Raw genomic sequence first — 22520 nt, 5'->3', positions numbered from 1 at the left:
CCTCTCCACAAGCAAGGTAGCGATTCCTCGGCTCTGTAAACGCCCTCTTCTCCGTCTTCCCGCCACGCCACCTCTTCATTTTTAGGGCGGAGCCTTAGTGATGTCTGTCCTACACAGGTGGGGAACCACCTGGGGCCCTGGGGAGGGAGGATCTAACCCGTGCTCTCCCCCTATCCCCCCAGACATCTTCCCGCAGCCGGACCTGACCGAAGATGGCCTGGCTCGGCCGGTACTGGCTGGAATCGTGGCCACCATATGCTTCCTGGCTGCGGCCATCCTGTTCAGCACCCTGGCCGCCTGCTTTGTCAACAGGCAGCGCAAGCGGAAGCTCAAGCGCAAGAAAGGTAGGTGTCGCCTTGAAAACGGAAACTGGGACCTCGTGGGCAGAGCTGCCGATGGGACTTGCTCTGATGGTGGGAGAGTCGGCTGGGACCGAAACGAGGGTGGAGGCAAGACCCGGTGGGGGCACGTGATCCTGGACCCAGACGTGCCAGGTGCTAGAGTGCTGCTTCCCTGCGGGGCTTTGGTCTGGGCCCTGCTGACAACTGGGGAGGGCTGTGTGGCGTCAAGCCTCAGCGGGCTCCCCTCTCTCTCCCTCCAGACCCTCCACTCTCCATCACGCACTGCAGGAAGAGCCTGGAGTCTCCGTAAGTGGTCTAGCCCCAGAGAGACAGGGTACGGCCATCTGGGGTGGAGGGTGGAGGGCTCGCTCCGCCCCATGACAGTGTTTCTAAGCTGTTTTCCCTTAATTGATCTGCACGGTAATTTTAAGTTGTCCGCACTAATGGGGGAGCAGTAGTGTAGATGACCCAAAATGGTAGATGAGCTGTTCATTTCTTGGATTTTTTTTCCATCCTAACAGATGTATCTTCTTAATGTGCCTTGTTTAAGTTACTCTTAAAATGAGCTTGCATTCCTTGAGCAACCTGGGAGTGAAGTTGCAGGTGTGACTGGAGAGAGGTAGCAAACATAGGAACAGGCAGAATAAACGCGGAAACGAGGTGTCCATTTGGAAAGTGGACAGCGCACGCCTGGACAGTTGAGAGTTGAGAGTCGGCCAGAGTATTTCACGCCGGCACACGCCACCCGCCAGCATTCCTCCTCCTCACTGGCATCCTCCTAGGCGCGTGTGGTACTTTGCAGGGAGAACGGAAAGCAGTAGTGTCCTCTGAGCTTCCTCACGCCTCCTGCTCTCTCCCTGTCCCCAGCTTGTCCTCCGGCAAGGTCAGCCCCGAGAGCATCCGCACACTCCGCGCCCCGTCCGAGTCCTCCGACGACCAGGCCCAGCCGGCGGCCAAGAGGATGCTGAGCCCCGTGCGGGAGAAGGAGCTGTCCTTGTACAAGAAGACCAAGAGGGCCATCAGCAGCAAGAAGTACAGCGTGGCCAAGGCGGAGGCCGAGGCGGAGGCCACCACGCCCATTGAGCTCATCAGCAGGGGCCCCGACGGCCGCTTTGTGATGGACCCCTCCGAGGTGGAACCCTCTGCGAAGGCTCGGCGCATTGAGGGCTTCCCCTTTGCGGAGGAGACCGACATGTACCCTGAGTTCCGCCAGTCGGACGAGGAGAATGAAGACCCGCTGGTGCCCGCGTCTGTGGCCGCCCTCAAGTCCCAGCTGACCCCTCTGTCATCCAGCCAGGAGTCTTACCTGCCACCACCAGCATACAGCCCTCGGTTCCAGCCCCGCAGCCTGGAGGGCCCTGGCGGCCTGGAGGGCCGGCTCCAGGCCACTGGCCAAGCCAGGCCACCCGCTCCCCGGCCCTTCCACCACGGCCAGTATTACGGGTACCTCAGCAGCAGCAGCCCTGGGGAGGTGGAGCCGCCGCCCTTCTACATGCCGGAGGTGGGCAGCCCCCTGAGCTCTGTCATGTCCTCGCCACCTCTGCACACCGAGGGGCCTTTCGGCCACCCCGCCATCCCCGAGGAGAACGGAGAGAACGCTTCCAACAGCACGCTGCCCTTGACTCAGACGCCCACCGGCGGGCGCTCCCCAGAGCCCTGGGGCCGGCCGGAGTTCCCCTTTGGGGGACTGGAGACCCCGGCCGTGGTGTTCCCCCACCAGCTGCACCCGTGTGATGTGGCTGAGAGTCTGCAGCCTGCAGCCGGCCTCCCCCGAGGACTGCCGCCCGCCTCCCTGCCGGTGCCCGCAGCCTACCCGGGCATCCTGTCTTTGGAGGCGCCCAAGGGCTGGGCTGGCAAGGCGCCGAGCAGAGGCCCTGCCCCAGTGCCCCCCACCGCCAAGTGGCAGGACAGGCCTGTGCAACCTCTGGTGAGCCAAGGGCAGCTGAGACACACCAGCCAAGGCATGGGCATACCCGTGTTGCCTTACCCCGAGCCGGCCGAGCCGGGGGCGCACGGCGGCCCCAGCGCGCTGGGCCTGGACACCCCGTGGTATGAGCCTCAGCCCCGGCCCCGGCCCAGCCCCCGGCAGGCCAGGCGCGCCGAGCCCAGTTTACATCAAGTGGTGCTACAGCCCTCCCGGCTCTCGCCTCTGACCCAGAGCCCCCTCGGCTCGCGCACCAGCTCCCCCGAGCTCGCCGCGCGGGCCCGGCCGCGCCCCGGCCTCCTGCAGCCTGCCGAGGTGTCGGAGACCGCCCTGCAGCCGCCGGCTGCCGTCAGCTTCTCGCGCAAGTCCACGCCGTCCACGGGCTCCCCGTCCCAGAGCAGCCGCAGCGGCAGCCCCAGCTACCGGCCCACCGTGGGCTTCACCGCTCTGGCCACGGGCTACCCCTCCCCTCCGCCGGGCCCCGCAGGGCCTGTGGACCACTTGGATGTGTTTGGACAGACGCCTTCCCCTCGGAGGGTGGGGGAGGAGCTGCTCAGACCGGAGCCGCCCCCGCCACCGTTACCTACCGCAGGGTGAGTGTGAGCCGTCTCTCCTGCCCACCGCCGCCTGGTCATCTTCCTCCCCTTTCCTCCCCTGCCCTCGCCCTTCCATCCACTGACTGACAGGGCTTGTCGGGACACGCTGCAGCATCCCTTCGGGAGAGGAGCGCTGGTCTTGGCAGCGGCAGGGAGTGGTCACTGGGGGGGGGTGTGGCTTACCTGCCCAGGTACCCTGCCAGGGGCATGAGGGGTCTTCCCCATCCAGCCCAGAGCTCTCAGGAGGCCATCCGGGGGCCGGGGGAGAGGACGTGGCCAGGGGATGTGTGGTGTGTCCCCATGAGTGGTCCCCCGGGGCCTTCTGGAGTGGAGAGCCCACCACGTCCCCGTGAGCCTGGCTTTGGGCGGTTCCAGGGTTGGCCCAGAGACCTTGTATCCAGCCTCCTTTTCTTCCTCAGCCTCTCCTCCTCGAAAGCAGGACCCTGGGGCTTGACTTCCCTGGACCACCAGGCTCCCGTCCCCACCCTCCTGCCCTTAGCAGCCTAGTGAGTGCCGCCTCCCGCCCCCACCTGGCCCCCCAGCCTCCCTGGAGGCTGCGTCCTGGAGGCTGGGAGCAAAACCTCAGGCCTCTGAACCGTGTGCCCGAGCCACACGCCCCACCCCAACCTGTGTGCCTCGCAGGGAGCTGCAGACAGACAGACAGACAGACAAGCCCCTGCGATCAGCCGGCCTGGGGGAGCCCACTGTAAACTGTAGCAGCTGGTGTGCCAGGTACCAGTCAGCCTGGACGCCTGCCCGTGTTCTTTCTCTCTGGTCTTTCTTCTGCTCTCCTCCCTCCTCCTCCCACTACTTCCTCCCCAAGTCCGTCCTTCTGTCCGTCTCTCTTCCTTCTCCATCCTCTTTGGGTTGGCCCGACTTGCTGGGAAGAGTCTGCACCGTCCGTAGTCCCCCATCCCTCCTGACCCCTGCCCCGGTTCCGTCCTTTGGTCTCTTCTTGATGTGGCCGCCTGTGCAGGGGAGCAGAGTCCAAAGGAGGCTGGCCTGGTGGTAGGCAGACGGGAGGAGGTCGAGAGGAGGGAGCCCAGCGCCCTTCCCTTGCCCCCTTCCCTCCCCCCCACTCTGGTACCTGGAAGCACAAGCCTCACCTCCCACCCCGGCTCAGGTGGGGAGCAGCTCGGGAGGTGGAGGAGAGCTGCGTGCTGTCTGTGCAGGAGATGCGGGGGGCTGTGCCCTGTCGTCTGTGCTTTGTGCAGCCCTCATCTGCTTCGTCCCATCGTGCCGTCTGGGTCTCTGTCTCTCTCCTTACTGCTCACCCCATTCTCTGGCCTCGCTTGTCGGTTCTCTGGTCCCTGTGCTCCTCCCCTTCCCTCTGGGTGTGCGTGGGTGGTTCCCCGCACCCATGTTGATAACCGCTTTGTTTCTGATTGATCTCAGCTATCTGGGCAGTGTTGTCGAGACAAGCCTCTCTTCAGCTCAATAGGTAAGGGAGCTCCGGCTGGGTGGGTGGGCAGGGGGCGGACCAGCGGACGGGCTTCCGCAGGGCCAGCGCTTCCTCCATAGGGGAATCCAGACCACAGCCCTCACCCCTCTGTGGGGCGGCAGCCTCCGCCCCGATGGCCCGTGGCTTCTGGGTCCCCACGCCCTGCTGCTGCCACAGCTGCCGGGCCTCGCTCGCACTGCCTCGCTGCAGCTTCTGAGCCCCTCCCAGAGCCTCCCTGCAGTTTTTGCACTCAGACACCTCGCCATCCTGCTGCCCAGAGCTTCCCACAGAAGCCCTTGGGGCCCTGCATGCACCCTCAGGGGCCTAGAATGCCTACGAGCGCTTTGCACCTCTGCACCTTGGAAACCTGGCCAGGCACGTGGTGTCTCGGAGCACCGGCCCCTTTCTGCCCGGTTTCCCCAGTAGCAGGCGTAGAGACCCCCTTCCTCCCTCAGCCCCCCGGGTGCAGATCTCCCCCTGGGGTGGCCGCTCCCTCACTGTCCTCTCGGGATCCTGCTGATGCTCGGTCCTCCCAGGAGCATACGGCTGGGCTACGGCCCTGCTCCTTTCCTCACCAGCCGGGTCTTTCTCAGGGCCAGGCCACCTGTGGTCCTCTGAGGGCAGGGGCAGGTCACCACTCCTAAGCCTGCTCTGCAGCCTGTTGGCTGTCACAGGACTGAGGCGTGGACCTCGCCCGCGGGCTCACGTTGCTCTCAAGGCCCCTGCAGTAGCCACTCCTGATGTCCCTGGGCCACAGCTCCGGGAAGGGGTCTTGGAGGAGCTCCGCCGGAGAGGACAGGCCCCCGGGCAGAAGGCAGCTCTGCTCTCCATATGGGCGACTCCTTCCAGGTGGAGGTCTCGGGAGCTTGACAGCAGAGGGGTGCCAAGTCTCTCTGAGAGGTTTTTGTGGTCCCCTGAGGCCTGCTCAGTCTCATGGCCGCTGACAAGATCTTCCTTTTGCCGTGGACGCCAGTCCCGTGCTTGTGGCAACAAGCAAACGCAGGCACCAGGCACTCAGATGGGAGAGGGAGCCTCCTCTGGGCGCTTCTGGCTTCCTGGGTTGAAGTCTCTGTATCCCTTCCCCACCTGGAGATGGCAGGAGGGCTAACGGTCCTGACTCAGGACCATCGGTCTCCTCTGGGCGTAAGGATGGCCTCCCGTAAACAGGACGGCCGTGCCACGAGAGTGTCTGCAGCCAGAGGTCGCGGGATTGTGTGAGGCTGGCCGGGTGCCACGCCGCAGCCATGAGCTCGGGGAGACCAGGGACGGTGTAGTTAGGAGCGGCCAATGGGGTGACAGTGATGGGACCGCCCTCCACCTTCCTGCTCTCCTCCCTGCCCCCAGTTGTGACCCCCCTGCTGCCCCCAGAGGAGTGATGACTCCAGGCCCAGCTCTCACTCCACTCCGGGAAAGTGCCTGGGCCTGGGCCCCGTTCTGGTTCGTGACCCCCTCCCCGGTGTCCCCACCTGCCAGACCTGGGGGCTGGGTGCCCTCTCACTGCTGTGGTAAACCAGGAAACCAGGGGCGCGATGCAGGGTGGTTTCCGCCTGGCCCGGCCAGCTCTCCAGCCTTGGGGAGTCAGGCCCTCACCGTGCTGCCTGCCGAGAGCTCTGGGTGGAGGCTGCTGGGCCCTTGCAGGAGCCAGGCTCCTTCTCGGGCGCCACCCTCACACTGCCTTTGCATGTGTCCCCGCTGGGTCTCGTTGGAGGTGGTGTGACTCGTCTCGTCCACGTGTGTCCTTGCTCTGTTCCCACTTCCTTTGCTCTCCCCTGTTCTGCTCCCGCCCCGCCCCGCCTCCTCTCCCCTTTCCTCCTCCTCCCAGGTCCCTTCTCGGACCTGTCCCTTTGTGGATGGGGCTCTCCGTTCCCTGTCTGACACCAGTAGCGGCCCTGTTCTTGCCTCCCCTCTGATCCCCTTTCCTGTTCATACTGACCTTGGCCTCCACGAGGCAGGTGGGTTGGGAGCGTGCTGGGGCCCCTTGTACTGGGTGAACCATGGGAAGGAGGTCCCGTTGGTAAAAGCCTCTGCCGAGTTCGGAGGCCACACACTTGCCCCACCAGAGGGGGGCTGTCTGTGGACGCAGTGGTGGGCACTGATCTCCGGACTCCTGGCTGGCTGTGCTGTGGCAGAGAGTGGGTTCACCCATGTCCTGGCTACACCGTGGATGTGAGTGGGTGTCCTCAGTCTCCACCTCAGTCCTGTAGTCAGATGGCAGAGTGTCCACTCAGGAGAGGAAGGAAGTGCTCCTTCATCACTGCTCTGTCACCGGGCACGGCAGCCGCCGGGGTTAACGGCCAGCTCTTGGGGCAGGAGGGCAGGAAAAGTCCGGAGGATTTCGACTGTCCTGCCCTGTGGTTTGCCTTTTTGAACCTGGCTGTGTCTTTCTTCCCCTGCTCTGGGTGAGCATAGAGATATGCACTAAGGCCTCTGGGGCTATCTGGTTGTGATTTGGATTTTGTACGGATTTTATAACAGGTGAGAGAGAGAAAAAGAGAGTGTTAAGGTCAGTTTCAGGCTGTCTTTGGTAGGTGTGAACCACAAAGAAACACCTGTGGGACAGAGAACTGGGGTTCATGGGGAACACGGTCCGGAGAAGCCCCTGGGCTTTAATTTCAGGCCTTCACCTTCCAGTAATGCTCGTACTTTCTGGGGGATGGGGTCCAAGTTTGCTGAATTCTTGCGTGTTCTGGAAGAACTGGGGCTGACTGGAAAGAGAACTCCGGCCTTGCCTCCCTGGAGGGCACCCCACTGGCCAGCCCTGGACTACCTGCTGCCCTTGTTCCAGAGATGGGATGCAGCTGCTTCACCCAGCCTCCTACTGTCTGAACGTCATCGGCATCAAAAGCCCATTACCTGAAAGTCCCCTGGGGGGCTTGGTGTTGATAGGGGACATGGCCCCCCTTTCCCCCTTCCCAGAGAAGGGAGGTGGTTTGATGTCTGCTGGGACACATTTCACGTGACTTTTCTACATAACTAGCTGAATATAAAGACCCATTTTGCCCCTTCCCCTGTACCTCCCGTCCTTCCAGACCCTTGCTTTTATTTTTTGCCTCCTGTACCGGGAGAGTGTTCCAGTGCCTTGGGGAGCCTTCTCCTGTCGTGCATCTGAGCCTGAGCACCAAGCCAAACGCGAAAACAGGTGGACAGCAGGTGCCTTGGAAGAGCTGGAGCTTGGCTGCTTCACAGGGGAAAATTGGCTTCCCCCACTCAGTGGATTGTTGCTGCTCGGGAATCATCGCCTGAGGGCATCACTTCAGCCAGCCTTCCCCCTCCCTGGTCTGCCTTCTCTGGCTCTGCCACCGAAGCAGAGGATGTCAGTGACCGTGGCAGCAAGTGCGTGCAGGGCAGGCTGATTGCTCAGGTGCACGCGAAAGCAGTGTTTTCCTTCCATGCAGCTTCTGCACCTGTTTCCCTTGGGAAGAAGCTGGACACACAGTTTATCTGATGTTGAGAGTCCTGGCTCTTACCCCATGATAACTGGATTATAAGATAGACTGCCTAACCTCTCTAAACTAACTTCAGTTTCTCCATCTGAAAAGTGGGATCAATATAGCATTTGCCTCTTAGGGATGTTGTAAGGGTTAAAGAAAATTATTGCAGGGAACATAGATCAGTGCCTGGCGTGGTAAGTGGTAAGTAAATGCTGTATGATGAAAGTGGTAATAGTAGTGACATGTTGCTTGTAATAATAATGTCCCTGGAAGTTTCAGCTGGCTTGGAGCATCCCTAGGAGTTTTCGGGGGCACCCTGTACCCATTTCTCTCAGGCCCAGAGGGTCACCCTGAATTGCGCTGTTTGCTTACTGGACCCTGGGTCCAGTTGCTTGCCATGCACCTCCTCAGACTGTACACCATTCATCTGTATGGCCTTTTGGAAGACTCTGGCCAGGACCAGGAGGCAGATGAACTGAGCTGTGGATTCATGTCTTTTTCCTTTTAGGCAGCACGAAGAAGCCTTAGTCCAGGATGAGCGGGGGGTGAGGACGTTGCATCAGCTCTGGGAAGTCATGCTCCCTCGTGCCCTGGCCATCTCCAACCTTTGTCTGCCTCCCAAGTTTCCTTCCTATTGCTGCTGTGCAGGGTCTCCATGGGTAGGCTGTGGGGTTTGTGAAAGAGGAAGGAAGGGGGAGTTGGCAGGCAGGTCTTCGGGGTGAAGACCCGACCTCCAGTGGTGAGCTGGACTCCTTCTCTCTGAGACCGTGTGTGCATGTAGCTGGGTTCTTAGTTCTGTGCTCTTAGGGGGCTGTTGAAAATTAATGTCTCTGACCTGAACTTGGGAGGAGCTTCTCCATGCTGTATCTACTAAAGGATGCTGGAATGATGGCATCCATCAAAGAAGATGTAGGTTACTTCACTGTCCATTAGCGCAAGAAACCCCAGGAACCAGAGGCTTATCTACAGTTAGTCTGTATGCTTTTCTTTCTCATCCCTGCAGAGATATCTGATGTTGGGGAGATGCGGCTGTAGTCTTCCCACCCCTCTTTTTTTTTTTAAACCTTAGATTGCTTGCTCACCACTGGGGGCTTTTTTTCCCCTCACAGGTTTGGCTGTCTACTCCTTCCTGTCAGCATTTACCCACCACTGATTGTGAGGGAGGTGGAAGAGGGAGGTGTGACTCGCCCCCATCCACCAGGGTCCTGGAGTGTCCCTGCTTCCCTGATGGCGTGCTAATGCCAGCACTGGAGGGAAAGAAAGAGCGACCTGTCTCCCTCTTCTCCCCCTTACTCCTCAGAGTCCAAGTTTGGCTTACTTTGAGAAGAAATGGCATTGATCCATGTCTTCTAGATTTTCTTCTTTTATGATCCTTGAACAGTTCTCTCCGGTAAGCGCAGACTGTCACAAACAGTCCATCCTCTCAGCTCTCTTTGGGCCCCTTTGTCACCTGGGCAGCACAGGCTCCAGTTAAGTTGTTGCCTTTGTCCTAACCATGCAGTTGCTCTGTTAGGCAAACGGCTACACCCACTCGACAACCGGGGCAGAAAGAGACGCTGACGTAGGTGGTCTCCTCTCCCATAACCTTGGTTTTTCTGTCGAATCTTAAAATATGGATCCACTGGATACCTGCTGCGGATATCAAGGGCTTTGCAAGCCTGCCTGATTTGGACACTCTCACCGTCACAATCCACTTCCATCCTCTTCTGTTCTCTCACATGACTGATGAAGCCTGAGCCCAGTCTGCTGCTGAAATGTTGGTGGACGACAACTGTTAGTTGCTATTGGCTGCCGGGGTTCTGCCTGAATCTTGGCGATGGAAGAGATGATTTCACTGGGCATTGGGTTCCCATCTGGCCCGGCCCTGTCTTTCCCGGAGGAGGACAGTCAGTGGGGTGGGGTTGTTCTTCCGGTCCTTTAATCTGCCCCTTTACTTTTCATTTCAAGGTCTTGACTGTGATGATCCACAAACTTCAGACATCCCAGCTGCTTCCTTCTCCGACTTCCTTGCCCCAGCTTGAGTGCCGTGTGATGGGTTCGCCATTAAAGCCTGTCTCTCCCTTTCCTAGGCCATCTGATGGCTCTACAGATTGGTGTCCACCTGCAGCAGGCCTCCCACTGCTGGAGCTCTCCATTGGGGTTCTCTCTTCCAGGAGCAGCAGGAAGGCAGGTGTCAAGGAGCTGGTCACGGGCACCTGGGACTCCGTAGAGCTGTGCTCTGTCTCCTCTGGGTCAGCTACTTGGCTTTCTTCCAGCTCCTCTTCCAAAGCTCTCTCGTCCGGGAGCTGACCTGTGCCTCTCCAATTGTCCCTTCCAGGACACATCCACCTGCTCCTGGGAATGCTGCTGTACCTGAGAGGCTGGAGGCTCTGAAATACCAACGGATAAAGAAGCCCAAAAAGTCATCCAAGGGCTCCTCGAAGTCAAAGAAACGATCCGGTAAATGTCGAGAAGCACCCTGCTCCTCTCTTCCCACCCTGACCCGCCACTACGGGCTTGTCTGGCTCAGGATCCCAGCCCTGGGTTCTCTGCACAATCGACTCCTCCAGCTTATCTCGTTCTTTGCTTCTCTTTAATACTAATTGTCAAGGAATACACAAATAGAATTTTCATATCAAAAAATGAGAAAAGTAAGGTTAAAAGTCTCAGATCATCCTCCCAGTTCTGTTTCATCCAACCTGGGAACCATCCTTCTTGGGGGTATGTGTGTTCAGAACCCTTCTGTGCATACGCCTTTAGAAAACATGGCATTGTTTCAGTGTATTTTTTTTTTTTTTTTTTTTTTTTGGCTGCGTTGGGTCTTTGTTGCTGTGCGCGGGCTTTCTCTAGTTGCGGCGAGCGGGGGCTACTCTTCATTGCGGTGCACGGGCTTCTCATCGTGGTGGCTTTTCGTTGTGGAGCACAGGCTCTAGGCGTGCGGGCTTCAGTAGTTGTGGCGCACAGGCTTAGTAGTTGTGGCTCCCAGGCTCTAGAGCGCAGGCTCAGTAGTTGTGGTGAACAGGCTTAGTTGCTCCGCGGCATGTGGGATCTTCCCGGACCAGGGATCGAACCCGTGTCGCCTGCATTGGCAGGCGGATTCTCAACTACTGCGCCACCAGGGAAGTCCCCTGTATTTTTTAACAACATAAATAGTACTTTTCTTTCTCATTCTGTCATATGCCTTGGACATATCCCTATCTCCTTAAATATTTCCTCTTTATCATTTCAGGCCTCTGGTTGGACATGAAATTCTGGGGTCCTACTCAGTGTTAAGGGGTCACTGTGGCATGGACTCAGCCTCTGCGGGCTGGCCAGACTTTTCTCCATGAGATAGAGTGAAATTGCCGTATTTCATGAAAAGGACACCACTACTGAAATGTGTGATGTTTATCCAGCAGCGATAGGTAGCTTCTAATACAATGCAAAAGTAATTCAGCCGTTTTTCAGACTTAGAAAATATTTATCACGTGCTGTCTTTTTACCAGTGGTTTTAGAAGTGCTGTGACAGGCCGTCCAGGAAGACCACTGCACAGCTTCCTTGCCAGTCTTCCTTACCTACCAGAGTGCAGCTTTCTGCAGAGGCTGGGTTATGGAAGAGTGACACACAGAGGCCCTTGAATCTTTGGGAGGCAGTGAGCACTTAGTTCTCACTTAGCCTTCAGGTGGTACTATTATCCTGTTAGTTTATAGGTTGGAATACTGAGGTGGAGAGAAAGAAAATGAATTTTTTAGGTTTTGGGAGAGAAATTAGAGCCCCAAGCTGAATTTTCAACCCATTTAAGCCCATTTCAGGTTAAGACCCATCTACATACCTACCTACCTACCTATCATTTATCTATTATCCTTTTTTTTTTTTTTGCAAAAAAGTCCCACGAGATGCCTATATTCTCTGTTGTTCTGCTTGCAATGGTCCTGTTTCCTGTCATATGTCCACAACTCGCAGATGCCCCCCGTATTTAGCCCAGATCTTGTCCCTGAGCTCAAGTCTCATATTTCCAGATGCCCGCTCCACATGCAGCTGGATGTCCTGTAAGCCTTTACCGTGTCCAAAATAGAGTTACTGATTATCCAGATGTGCTTCTCGGTTCTTTCCCAGTTTCATAAAAGGCACTCCTACCTGCCCAGTTGCTCAGGGTGCTTCATCCTTGACCCTCTTCCTTTCACGTCTTACATCCAGTCCATCTGGTAAGGTCTGTTGACTTAACTTTTAAAACACATCCTGAATCTGACCACTTTTTTCTGTCTCAAATGCTAAAGCTAGATTACGAGTCATTCCCATCTCTCACCTTGCCCAGAGCAGCGGTCTCCTCTCTGGCCCTCCTACCTCCGTCCTGGCTCCTGCAGTGTATTCAGCACACAGCGACCAGAGTGATTTTTAGAAAGTCCCGGGAGTGTGCACACACATACACGCATGCACACATACACACATGCTTCTGATTAAAACCCTCCAGAAGCTTCCCTTCCCCCTGCAATCAGAACAGACTTCTGCCCGCCCTTCCTGCCTCACCGACTTTGCTCGCTCTGAGTTACTGCGATGTCCTTCCTTCGGTCAGCAGGTCACATTTGCTCTCAGCCTGGGGCTTTCACACCATGGGAACACTTCTCCCCCAGGTCTGTGGAAGGTTCATAATTCAAGACTCGCCTCGGGGTTACTCCTTCAGAGTAGAAGCAGTGCCTCGTTCATTTGCCGTCTAGTGATCCTATTTTATCTTCCTTGGTAGCACTTGCAGTATCTGACGGTTTTATATCTGTAGTTTTTAAGTCTTTATAGTTTGTCTCTTCCTCCCCATTGCCACATTGAAGTATAATCTTCTAGAATGCAAGGGCTTTACCTCTGTGTCCCCAGAAGGACCATAAGGCAGAGGGATGGCCCTGGCAGTCCAGGGTGGGCCAGACCTGACTCTAATGCTTATGGATAAAATCTGTGTGACGTCCATCGCTGCCTGGGGGAGGCGGTGGGGGGGAAAAGTGTGCTGAGTCCCAACCGCAGTACCTAGAATGATGCCTGGTACCCAGGAGGCACTAAAAGAGACGTATGAATATTTCTTTAATATCGATAAATAGAAGAAATATTAGATAAAAGGTATTGAATATATTCAATATTAAATACAAGATGAAAAAGAGATGTTGCTTGACTAGATCTGTGAATCTGCAGGAAGTACAGCCACAGCTGCTGTTCTGCTTCCTGGCTCTCACTAGGACAGCACTTGGGGTGGCCCCGGGCACTGGCCCTTCGTGGTTCCTCTGCTGCACACTCTGCACTTGGGTGATTCCGGCGTGTAACCCTAGAGGCCGGGCACTGTGCCCTGCAGAGGACGGCTGGGTGTGTGAGGCTGCCTTCTCCCTTTCACCACTGTCTTCTCTTTTCCTGTGTGTGTGCACCTGCTCCTCCTCAGATGGTTCTGCCTCCCAGGCTCAGAACCTTCCAAACTCTCAGGTCCTGTGGCCCGACGAAGCTGTCTGCCTCCGGAGGAAGAAGAGACATTCCCGGCCCGACCCCTTTGCCCGACTCTCAGACTTGTGCCACCGCCAGCTTCCGGAAGACCAGACGGCAATTCTCAGCAGCGTGGAGCACGATGATCCTGGCCACGCCACTTTGCTGTGATGCCACAACTTAAGCGTCCCCTGGGCGAGGATGCTGGCCGAGGGGCAAGGGTGGGCACGGGTGATGGGTGTGCAGGGCTTCGTCCTCTCCTGCCAGTGGAGGGGTGGCCTGGTCGTTAGTTTCCAGGGCTGCTCAGACCCTGGTTCTGCTTGTTCTCCCTTTGGCCTGAGCGGGTGTCTCCTCTGCATCCTGGCCTGCTGGCCTCGTGTCCAGCAGAGAGGGCTGAGGGCAGACTGGCCGCCGTGGCTGTGTGTAGAGCTCGGGAAGTGAACTGGGGACAGGGAGAGCTATGCCTCCTCCCCCGCCTTCCCCTCTTCACTGGATGGATTTTTCCCACCTCCTCAAATATCTCTGGAGTGCAAAAGAGGAAGCAATGGCTCTCACTGCTGTCTGCTTCTGTTCAGTTTCTCAAGTCCTGAAAGAGGGCTGGACTTCCTGCCATCTTCCAGACTCTACATATATATAGATATAGATGCAAATGCGTATGTGTGTAGTTTGTGGGTTTCTTTATGTATATATATGTACGTGGAAGCAAATGCTGTTTACTTCTGTGGTCAGTGGAAGGAGGAGGGAGAGGGCAGCTGGCATGTGGGCTTTGTGAGGGGCTCGTGGGGGCCCTGGTGTCTCTATCTCGGGAGTGAGTCCTTCTGAAGTGGGATTCATGCCTTCTCAGCTGAATTCCCCGTTTGTCTTGACCTTCTCCCATTCAGAGTGGAAGTAGGGGCTTGCCATGGTTCCTGCTGCCTGCTTTGGGGGGTTCAGCAGTGAGTTACCACAGAACTAAACATAGCCTTTATTTCTTGGTTCTGGGTGAAGAAGGGTGGCTGGTGAACGGCCAGACAGGCATCTCTCTTCGTTTCATGGTTTGGCTCAGAAGTAGAAGCTGCTTAGCAGCGGGGCCGGGAGGTGGCCCTGTGCTCAGACTCAAGCTCATCGTCAGCCCGTTGGTCCAGCCGGGCTTGGAGCCCTGTGGCCGAGGGCCTCCCACTCTGGAGCCATCTGTGCCGAGCACCAGGCGCCGTGGCTCTATTTATATCCCAGCCTGGCTCCGCACCCTCTGGAGCGCTGTTCCAAAGCCCTGATTGGATTCCTCCTTTCCTTTTGTGGGAGCTAATTCCCCAGATTGATTAATTGCCACGTGTGGGGAGCCCGCCCGCGCTCCTCTCCATGCTTCCCACGTGCAGCCCGCCGCAGACCTGAGCTCCCACAGGATGGGATCAGATAAAGCTGGGGGGCCTCAGATTCTGGGTTCTGGGGGTGCTCAGGCCCCTATTCCCCCAGGTCTGTTTATATAGAACTGGCTGAGGCCTGGGAGTGAAGCTGGAAGGGGTGGGAGGCAGGAGCCAGGCTCCATCCTTTCCCTGCCGAATTCTTGTCCTAACTCAGACTCTTAGCACCCAGAAGCTTCTGCGAGGTCGTCTTACAGTGACTACAGATGTATCTCTCTCTTCCAGTAAGGTAACGGCGCTGCCCTCGACGGGGCAGAAGGCCTCAGTGTGGCTGGGGTGCGTCTGGCGTCCTTCTCCTCCTCTCGTGCAGGAGCCTGCTCTTCCGGCCACCCGAGAATCGAGGGGGCTATCAGGTTCTGCCAAGTACTTCCTTCTTGGTGCTGCTGTCTTGGTGGGTTTGGGGACATCCCTTGTCCCCAGATGCCTGCTTGGATGTTGGCCCAGTCAAAGCACTGGAGACTTCTGTGGCTCTCAGCCCGGTGACCCAGGCGAGGCGGCCCGAGAGCAGGCAGCTGCACATCCCGGGGAGCTTCCATCCTAGGGGTGAATCTGCTGCCACGCAGACCCGCCCCGTGCTTCCTTCTCTTGCCCAGCGAGTGGGGACCAATTCCACCCTTGAGGCTCTGCCTCAGAAGTCACAAAAACCACAGTTTCTTTCCAAACGCGACACATCGTGGAGAAAGGAGTGGGAGGGGCAGCACTTGTAGCCTCGCCGTGTCCACTGCCCAGCCCCCGGGTGGAACCTGCGCCATCTGGCCAGTGCACTTCGCTGGGCACCAAGTCCAAGCCACCCTCCGGGCGGCAGCTCCAGCGAAGTAGCGACTCTGCTTCCTTCCTGAGGCAGCACTACCTCTGCCACCGTGCCCGACAGGGGACACATGGGCACCTCCTCTGGGCCCTGGGGTCGGTTGTGGCCTTTGTGCGCACTCTCATGGTGGCTGTTTCTCGAGCAGAGCAGATCCTGCTGGACTGTACGTGGGACGTCAGGGCTGTGTGTCTTCAGGGTGAACTAGGCCACCCTTTCTGAGCCCCGTGCTGGGACTGTAGGCCCCGAGGTTACAACAGAAGAGGAGATGGGGGAAGGCTCTGCTGCTTTACGGTGGCATACAGGGCCCCGCCCATGAGCCATCCCCAGTGGTGACAAAGGTGCTGACTTCTTCCTTCCTTCCTTTCTCTGGCTGTGCCCTGTACCTCAGCAGATAAGACCAAATGGTTGGAGCTGTGCTTTTTGCTGGCCACTGGGTGGCAGCTGGGCTGGGTGTCCCCAAAGCTGGGGAAGGACATAAGGCCGACCTATCTCTCAACAGCTTCGGACTCATTTCTCCTCCCAAGAGGGCTTCCTTCTTGTGACAGTGTGCATGGAGACTGGCAGCCTTCCTGCACCTTGGGGAGCTGGTTCAGTACTTCCTGTAAGGATTGCGATGGAAACTGGCAGAATACAGTTCCCTCTGTCCACGAGATGGAGACAGGGATGTCACAGGCACACACTGAAGTGCTGAGTGTGAGCATGTGCGAGAGGGTGTGCTCGTGAATGTCTGCATGGTGGGGTGCAGCCGTTTCTAAGGACCAGATGTCCTTTGCGCTCTGCCCTTGAACAACTGCAGTGACGACTCTGAAGCTTCCTCTGACTTTCACGCTCCAGTCCATGGGAGATCAGGTGTCTTCCAAACTGCCCCTTGGATGATCTGGTAGCCTTGCATAGAAGTAACCTGCCCCTTCGTCCTGCGTCTTGCCTGGAGACTGCAGCTGTTTCAGGTTAGGTGACTCGGAGCCCGGGGAAAGGGTAAAGTGATGCCATAAGCTGTTTAATAAGGAAAGTGGGTTTCCTGTTTCTTGATTCGCTGGCTGACCAGCTGGGGTTGAGTGTGGGCCCCGCCCAGCACGCGCTGGTCAACTTTGTCTGTGAGCTCCCAGCCTGTCTCCCTCAGCTTTCCTCAGAGACACGGGTCTGAGAGGCCTTCTGAGACTCCGCTTTCTCCAGGGGAAGGATGCTTCATCCCACAGGGCGGGCAGGGTCTGCGCCCCCTTTGAGGAGGAGCCCATGTCCCATGGTCGTGTGCAGGGGGGTGTCTCAAGCAGGGGTGGACTGGAGTCATTATTAATATTTTTCAATACTGTCTTTATTTTTGATTTGAGATCTAAAATATTTGGGGTTAAACTGATTTCACCTGTTTTCCTTTGCCCTTTTCATGCAGAGGAAACCTGGTAGGATTAACAGGTGAAATTTCCTGACTAGGGTTTGTTTTTTTTTTTAAAGGTTGACAAGATAGCTTCAGGGAGGAAACAGACTTCACAGAGCATCAGGGCGACTTTGCACTCGCCAGGATTAGAATTCGGGGCCAAGGTGTGCATAGCTGGAGCTGTTTCTTCCAATTTTGTTAGAAAAAGCCTTTTGGTGGATTGGGGTGGGCTGGGGGAAGGAACTGTACATAAAGTACATTTTATTACTATGTAGAGAAACATAGGGAAAGAAAAGCTCATAGTTAACCCGAGGCTTGCTTTGCTTGCGTGTGACAGAGCTTTCGGCGGGGGCATCACAGGGATTGTTGGGGAACAGCAGGAAGGTAGAGTTCCTGGGGGCTCCCCTGAGTTCGTCCCCCAGCCCCTCTGGGAAGCGGGCATCCATGGCTCAGTTCTACCTTTCTATCTTCAAAATAAAGGGAGGCTGGAGGCTTGGAGTCCCGTGGGTCTGCATTGTTGCCTTGAGGAGAGGACCCAGGAGTGTTTTGGGAAGGGCGTTAGAAAGCTGGAGTGTGGAGAGGAGGTCGGCTTTCTGCCGCGTGTCTGTAAGGCCAGAAGGGGAGTAGACAGCCAGGTCGGCCCCGGAGTGGGAGGCGGGGATGGATGTGACAGTAAGACCAAAGCCAGGGACATCAAGCTTACCTTTCTCTCTGGTAACTTAGTTACTATTCAGGGTGCCGTGTACAGGTTGGGTGTGGCCCCAGGAAGAGAAAGAGGAGAGGCTGCCCTGGGGTGGGGTGGAGGCAGTGAAGACCTTTGCGGGGGGCGATGCAGTCATTGAAAGAAGCCTGGGGGTGAGTCTTGGATCCCGAAGGGGTCTTGCTTCTTGGCTGGACGTCCTTGCTCCCTCTAGAGTCAGCCTACGACGCTGAGTGCCCAAACCAAGCATGGATGTATTCTCTGTGATGTCAGTTTGTGGGGACTCCTCAGGCCCAAAGCTGGGAGACTTCTCTTGAGGTCCCTGTGCTACCAGCAGCTCTGTGTTAGTGGAGAAGGAAGAACTGTTCTTAGGGATTTGCATCTGTTCTCATAAGGAGAAGGGCAGCTGGCCTCTTCCATGATCTGAAACTGGTCCTGAGACTGTCGCTGGGGGTGGAGAGGAGGGACTGAGGCTGGGTTACACCTTTCCTCCTGAGGGGGCAAGACTGCAGCAGATCACAGAGCTACACAGTGGCTGTGTTCCTACCGCTTTCGTCCTCACCTCTCTTCTTTTGTGAGATGAAAGCTACCAGTCTGGTGGACGTAGGAGGGTGAAAGGGTTCACCCTGAAATCAGACCAGCCATTCCTCTGTCCTCTTTGATGTCTCCAAACCTGCCTCCTTTCACATCAAGAGGCAGAATTTAAAAAGTTGATAAACCAAGGATCAATGCCCAGATTGGACTTCAGCGCTTTAGCAACTCGATGTTTGGTTAGGGGTGTCCATTACCACCCCCTCTGACTGGCAGTGAATCCACACTGGTCCAGTGCTTTATTTCTGGGCCCCCTGTCTGTGCTTTCAAATAAGTTTTTCATGAGCAAGTATAATATTTTGTTTGTTGGGTTACTGAGCGGGTAGAAGTGTTTCTATGACCCATTTTAAGCTAGAAGAATAAATCAATAGGTTGACTCTTATCCAAAGACATTCCCACACCCCAAGGGTTTCTGTGTAGGATGAGGAAAAGTGAGGCATAAGTGCAAACATCACTGCTGGCTGCCCATACGTTCTAGAAGAGCTGGTGCATCTTGACTGCTAAATACTGGGGTAGAACAGCAGCCATTAATAAAATCACTTGGACAGTCTCCTCCGTGGTGGGTCAGCAGTGGTAGTTAGGGTTTCCGAAGAAGGCTGATGAAACAGTCATTAGCTTCAGATCACTGGCTGGGAGAGCTGGACTGGGGGGTTAGGGAGAAGTGGTACAAGTCCTCAGTTCCTGTCCCTGGTCCTTTGCCATCTGTCCTTCCCATCCCACTTGATGGTGACATGAATGGCTGCTGGGCCTCTTCTTTTGGAGCTTGAAGAAATATGCTCTACCAATCCCTCCCCTCCCTGGCACTGGATTCCCCGTCTTTATTGTAGGACCCAGGCCACCCTCTCCCTTCCGCCCCATATACACACCAGTTACTTCCTTTTCCTTCCTATCCCACTTCACGGCTCCAGGGATCCTGACCTTGTGCATGGTTTATGATGGGGAAGTGGTTGGGTGGGGAAGGGAATCTGAGAGGGGAGAAGGTTTGGGCTGGGGAGGGGGGATTTGCATTTTCAGCCTTACAAACACTGCCAGCATGCTTTTGATGATATGCAACATACGTAGAAGGAAGGGGCAAATGCCGACTTTCCTCCTATTGGTTGATGAGGGCTTAGGGGCTTTTTGGTCCTTTTTGGCTTATGGCATCTAAGAGACCTTGTTTCTGGTGTGGGGAGTAGACCTCCTGACGGCCATCTTGCAGTCTTTGGAAGGGAAATTGTCAGTCAGTCTCAACGAATATTTCTATTGCCTACTGCGAACCAAGAGGGGTCTGTTGTGAACAGACAGTGTCCAGGCTGGGGCAGAGAGGTGGGATTGTCTCACCTGTCTCTCTGCAGTCACCAGGCTATCTCCCTGGTCTCTAGCCCCAGCCAGCTGTCTTGTCCATGTTCCTTTCCTGGGCTCAGGAAGTGAGTGAGAGAGAGAGAGAGAGAGAGAGAGAGAGAGAGAGAGAGAGAGAGAGAGAGTCCCCGCACGCATGCATGTGGTATGTGACGTTTGCATGGTGTGTGTGTGTGTGTGTGTGTGTGTGTGTGGGGTGTGGGGTGTGTGTGGGGTGGGGTGTATGTGTGTGTACCTATGCATGTAGTATGTGGTGTGTTGTGTGGTGTGTATGGTATGTTTGTGGTGTGGTGTGTATGTGTGGTGTGTTTGTGCTATGTATTTGAGTGTGTATATATGTAGAAGAGATTTGTAGGGACACACTAATTGGCCTGAGTAGCCTCAGGCCTAGGAGATCCTCTTTTTGGTTGACTCTTTCTTTGCGAGGCAGCTCCTACTTTGGTAGGAGGGTGAAATGAGTAATATACCACCTCTAGTGTATTTTTTATGGAGATTGTATATAAAATTATATAAATATATATAATTTGTTCTATTTCAAGGAGAGAGGGGAGCTTGTGTAAGGGGGGGCGGGTGCAGGGATAGAATGCAACAGTCATGATTGGGAGGCTTCAGGTAGTGGGACATCTGGGGAGTGGGAAATGGGAGGGCAAGAGACTAAAGCTGGGCGAGAGGATCGGGGATTCATGCCCTTGGCACACATATATAAATGGACAGAAAGCCTATATAAAGTCTGTCTATCTAGCTTGTCTATATATCTATATGCAGTCATAGTTGGCTTTATTTTTGTACTTGTGCTTAGAGTTGTGTGGGCAGGACCACCTGGGGTGACCTGGGATTCTAGCTCATGCCTTGGTGCCCCCCCTTCACCGTCCATCCTCCATGCCTCGTCTTTTGAGACTCTCTCTGTTCAGAGTTGCTTGGGTCTTTCTGATGGAAATGTGTATGTAAAAGTTAAAAAAATAAAAAAACAAACAGTGCTCCCGCAGAGAGGACAAGTGAGCCGAGGGTTGTGGGAAGCTACTGGATCTGATAGTCCTGGAGAGCCAGGATCCACAGCGTCTCTTGTTACTGGGAGGAGACACTGCGGCTTGAAAGCTTTGGCACAGGTGCATAATATAGTGAGTGTGGAGAGGGGAAGACTCTGAGTCCGTCTCTATATTGCTGGGGGTGGTACCCTCATCGAGGTTACCTGGGGGCTGACAGCAGTACCTATCCTGGTTTGCAGCACTTTGACGCAGCACCCCTGCAGGTGTTTGCAGCACTTTGACGCAAGCACCCCTGCAGGCATCTCAGGAGAGTTCTGTGAGGCCTTTGGCATGGGCTTGGTCTTGGAGAAGAACACCCTGGTCATTCTTGCTGCAGGTTCTTGGAACCAGTGTGGGTGTAGTGTCTGGTATAAATACATCATAGACGCTTTTTCCAGGTATTATTTTAATTGGAAAATAGGTGGCATTGGAAACAGAATGGTCCAATCCTGGGACACTGAGTGGAGGAGGAGAAGTGAGAGGAGAACCTGGGGCATAATGGGGAGGATGGGGCCGCTGGACCCTCCTTCTGGCACCTGGCCTGGGACTTCCGGAACTGAACAGTGTATCAGTAGAGTCTGACCCAGAACTGGAGATTCTGGGGAGTAGGCACTCAGTGGCACTTGAGCAAGAAACTTTGTGTGCCCTGAAGAATACCTCGCTGAGAACTCAAGACCTCAAATATGCTGCAAGGACCACGTACCCTGCAGCCTCAGCAGTCGTCTCTGGGTGCTAGCTTTTTTGTCGACTTGCCAAGAGCTCAGAGTGATGTGTTTGAAGCTGGTGCAGGGCCAAATGGTGCAGACAGCCAGGAGAGACCTGTGGAGGCAGTCTCTCTGCCCACACCCTGCTGGTCAACTAAAAAAATGCAATACTAACCCCTCCTCCCCAACTAGAGTGTCATGCTAGCCAAGGGCTTTTGTCTTGTGGAATCTGGTCATTAGAGGAATTCAGATACCTCAGCCATGGGAAGGGCATTTTTTTTACATTTGGGATATTAATGGGAAGAGTAGGTAGGGGTGGAGCTTGAGTTTGACTCCTGACCCTTCTCCCACCATACTGTAGACTTAAGGGGCCCTGGCATTCACTCAGGCACTGTCCTTAGTCCCTTGCATTCCTGCTCAAGACATTCTCATTTCCCAAGGATACTGAAGGAAAATGGGCTCTGTCCATGCAATACCAGGGGAGCTCCAATACTGGGTCCCACTGGCTGTGTGTCCATCCTTGGCAGGTAACTAATCTTTCCTGCAGTCTTCTCAGGAGGCCAAAGGAGGATATGGCCAGATGTTTCTTGTAAGATTTTTCAGGGAGGTTGAACAAGAGGAAAAGCAGCACATTCTATGTCCCTTCCCAGCTTGCACCCTTTTCCAACCTGCCAAAAACTCCACACCAAGAGGGCTTTCCATTACTGTTTTTTTTTTTTTTTTTAGCTCTTAGAGCGATCCTCTCTCTCCACAGACCCTGTCCCACTTCTGGTACCATGCAACCAGCGAAACAAATCACCTCGGCATCACAGGCCCCTCAGAGGGTTAGTACCCCACTGGGTCTCGGGTTACTCTCAAACTCTTGCTTCTTTCCATATGAAAGCCTAGATGTGGTCCTTAGCATCAAGGAGTCACTGACCTGTGCATTCCCATCCCATCCCTCTACCTCCAATTGGAGTCTTCATTTATGGGAAGAAAAGTGAAGACAAGGGACATAGCCCTACCTTGAGATTTCAGAGCTTGGAAGGGATGTGATGTATCTCTACCTGGTCTGTGATCCTGGCCCTGAGTCTCAGAAAGATGGCGAAACGGTAGACATTGGCGGGGAAAGGATAGATAGCCCAGCCGAGATCTCCAGTTTCTCTGAAGAACCAGCCTTTCACAAAGGCAAGTGGGGCAAAACGGATTGAGATTTGATTATATGTGGAGTAAGCAAAGTTTTCTGTCTTTGAACCTCTCAGTTGCTAAGACAGGCGGGTGGGATGGGTGCTCTGGTTAGGTCTTTGGGGGCTGGAGCCGCGCGCCGGCCCACGTGCTCGTGCCGTACTCCTCGGTCCCCATGTGGTGGAAGGGATACTGAATGTTGGTGCTTCTCCCTGTTGGTAGGTGGTGGGGGCATCTACAGAGTTGTTTTAGTTTTGCTACCTCTGTCCGCT

General features: G+C 55.6%; 1 protein-coding gene across 4 annotated transcripts in view; it reads left to right on the top strand.

The window, feature by feature from the left end:
• IGSF9B (immunoglobulin superfamily member 9B) overlaps positions 1-19426 on the top strand; it is a 47858-nt gene extending 28432 nt beyond the window's left edge. For all 4 annotated transcript variants that reach the window (XM_079930035.1, XM_079930034.1, XM_079930033.1 and 1 more), the window contains 5 exons: positions 183-344; positions 602-647; positions 1209-2858; positions 10051-10172; positions 13109-19426. In XM_079930035.1, coding sequence (XP_079786161.1) covers positions 183-344; positions 602-647; positions 1209-2858; positions 10051-10172; positions 13109-13317 — 2189 coding nt within the window. In that variant the 3' untranslated portion in view covers positions 13318-19426. The remainder of the gene's footprint in view (positions 1-182; positions 345-601; positions 648-1208; positions 2859-10050; positions 10173-13108) is intronic.
• The last annotated feature ends 3094 nt before the right edge of the window (positions 19427-22520 follow it).

The sequence above is a fragment of the Stenella coeruleoalba genome, assembly GCF_951394435.1.
Source record: "Stenella coeruleoalba genome assembly, chromosome: 8".
NCBI classification, from domain to species: Eukaryota; Metazoa; Chordata; class Mammalia; order Artiodactyla; family Delphinidae; genus Stenella; species Stenella coeruleoalba.
This window is presented reverse-complemented; position numbering and strand designations above follow the sequence as displayed.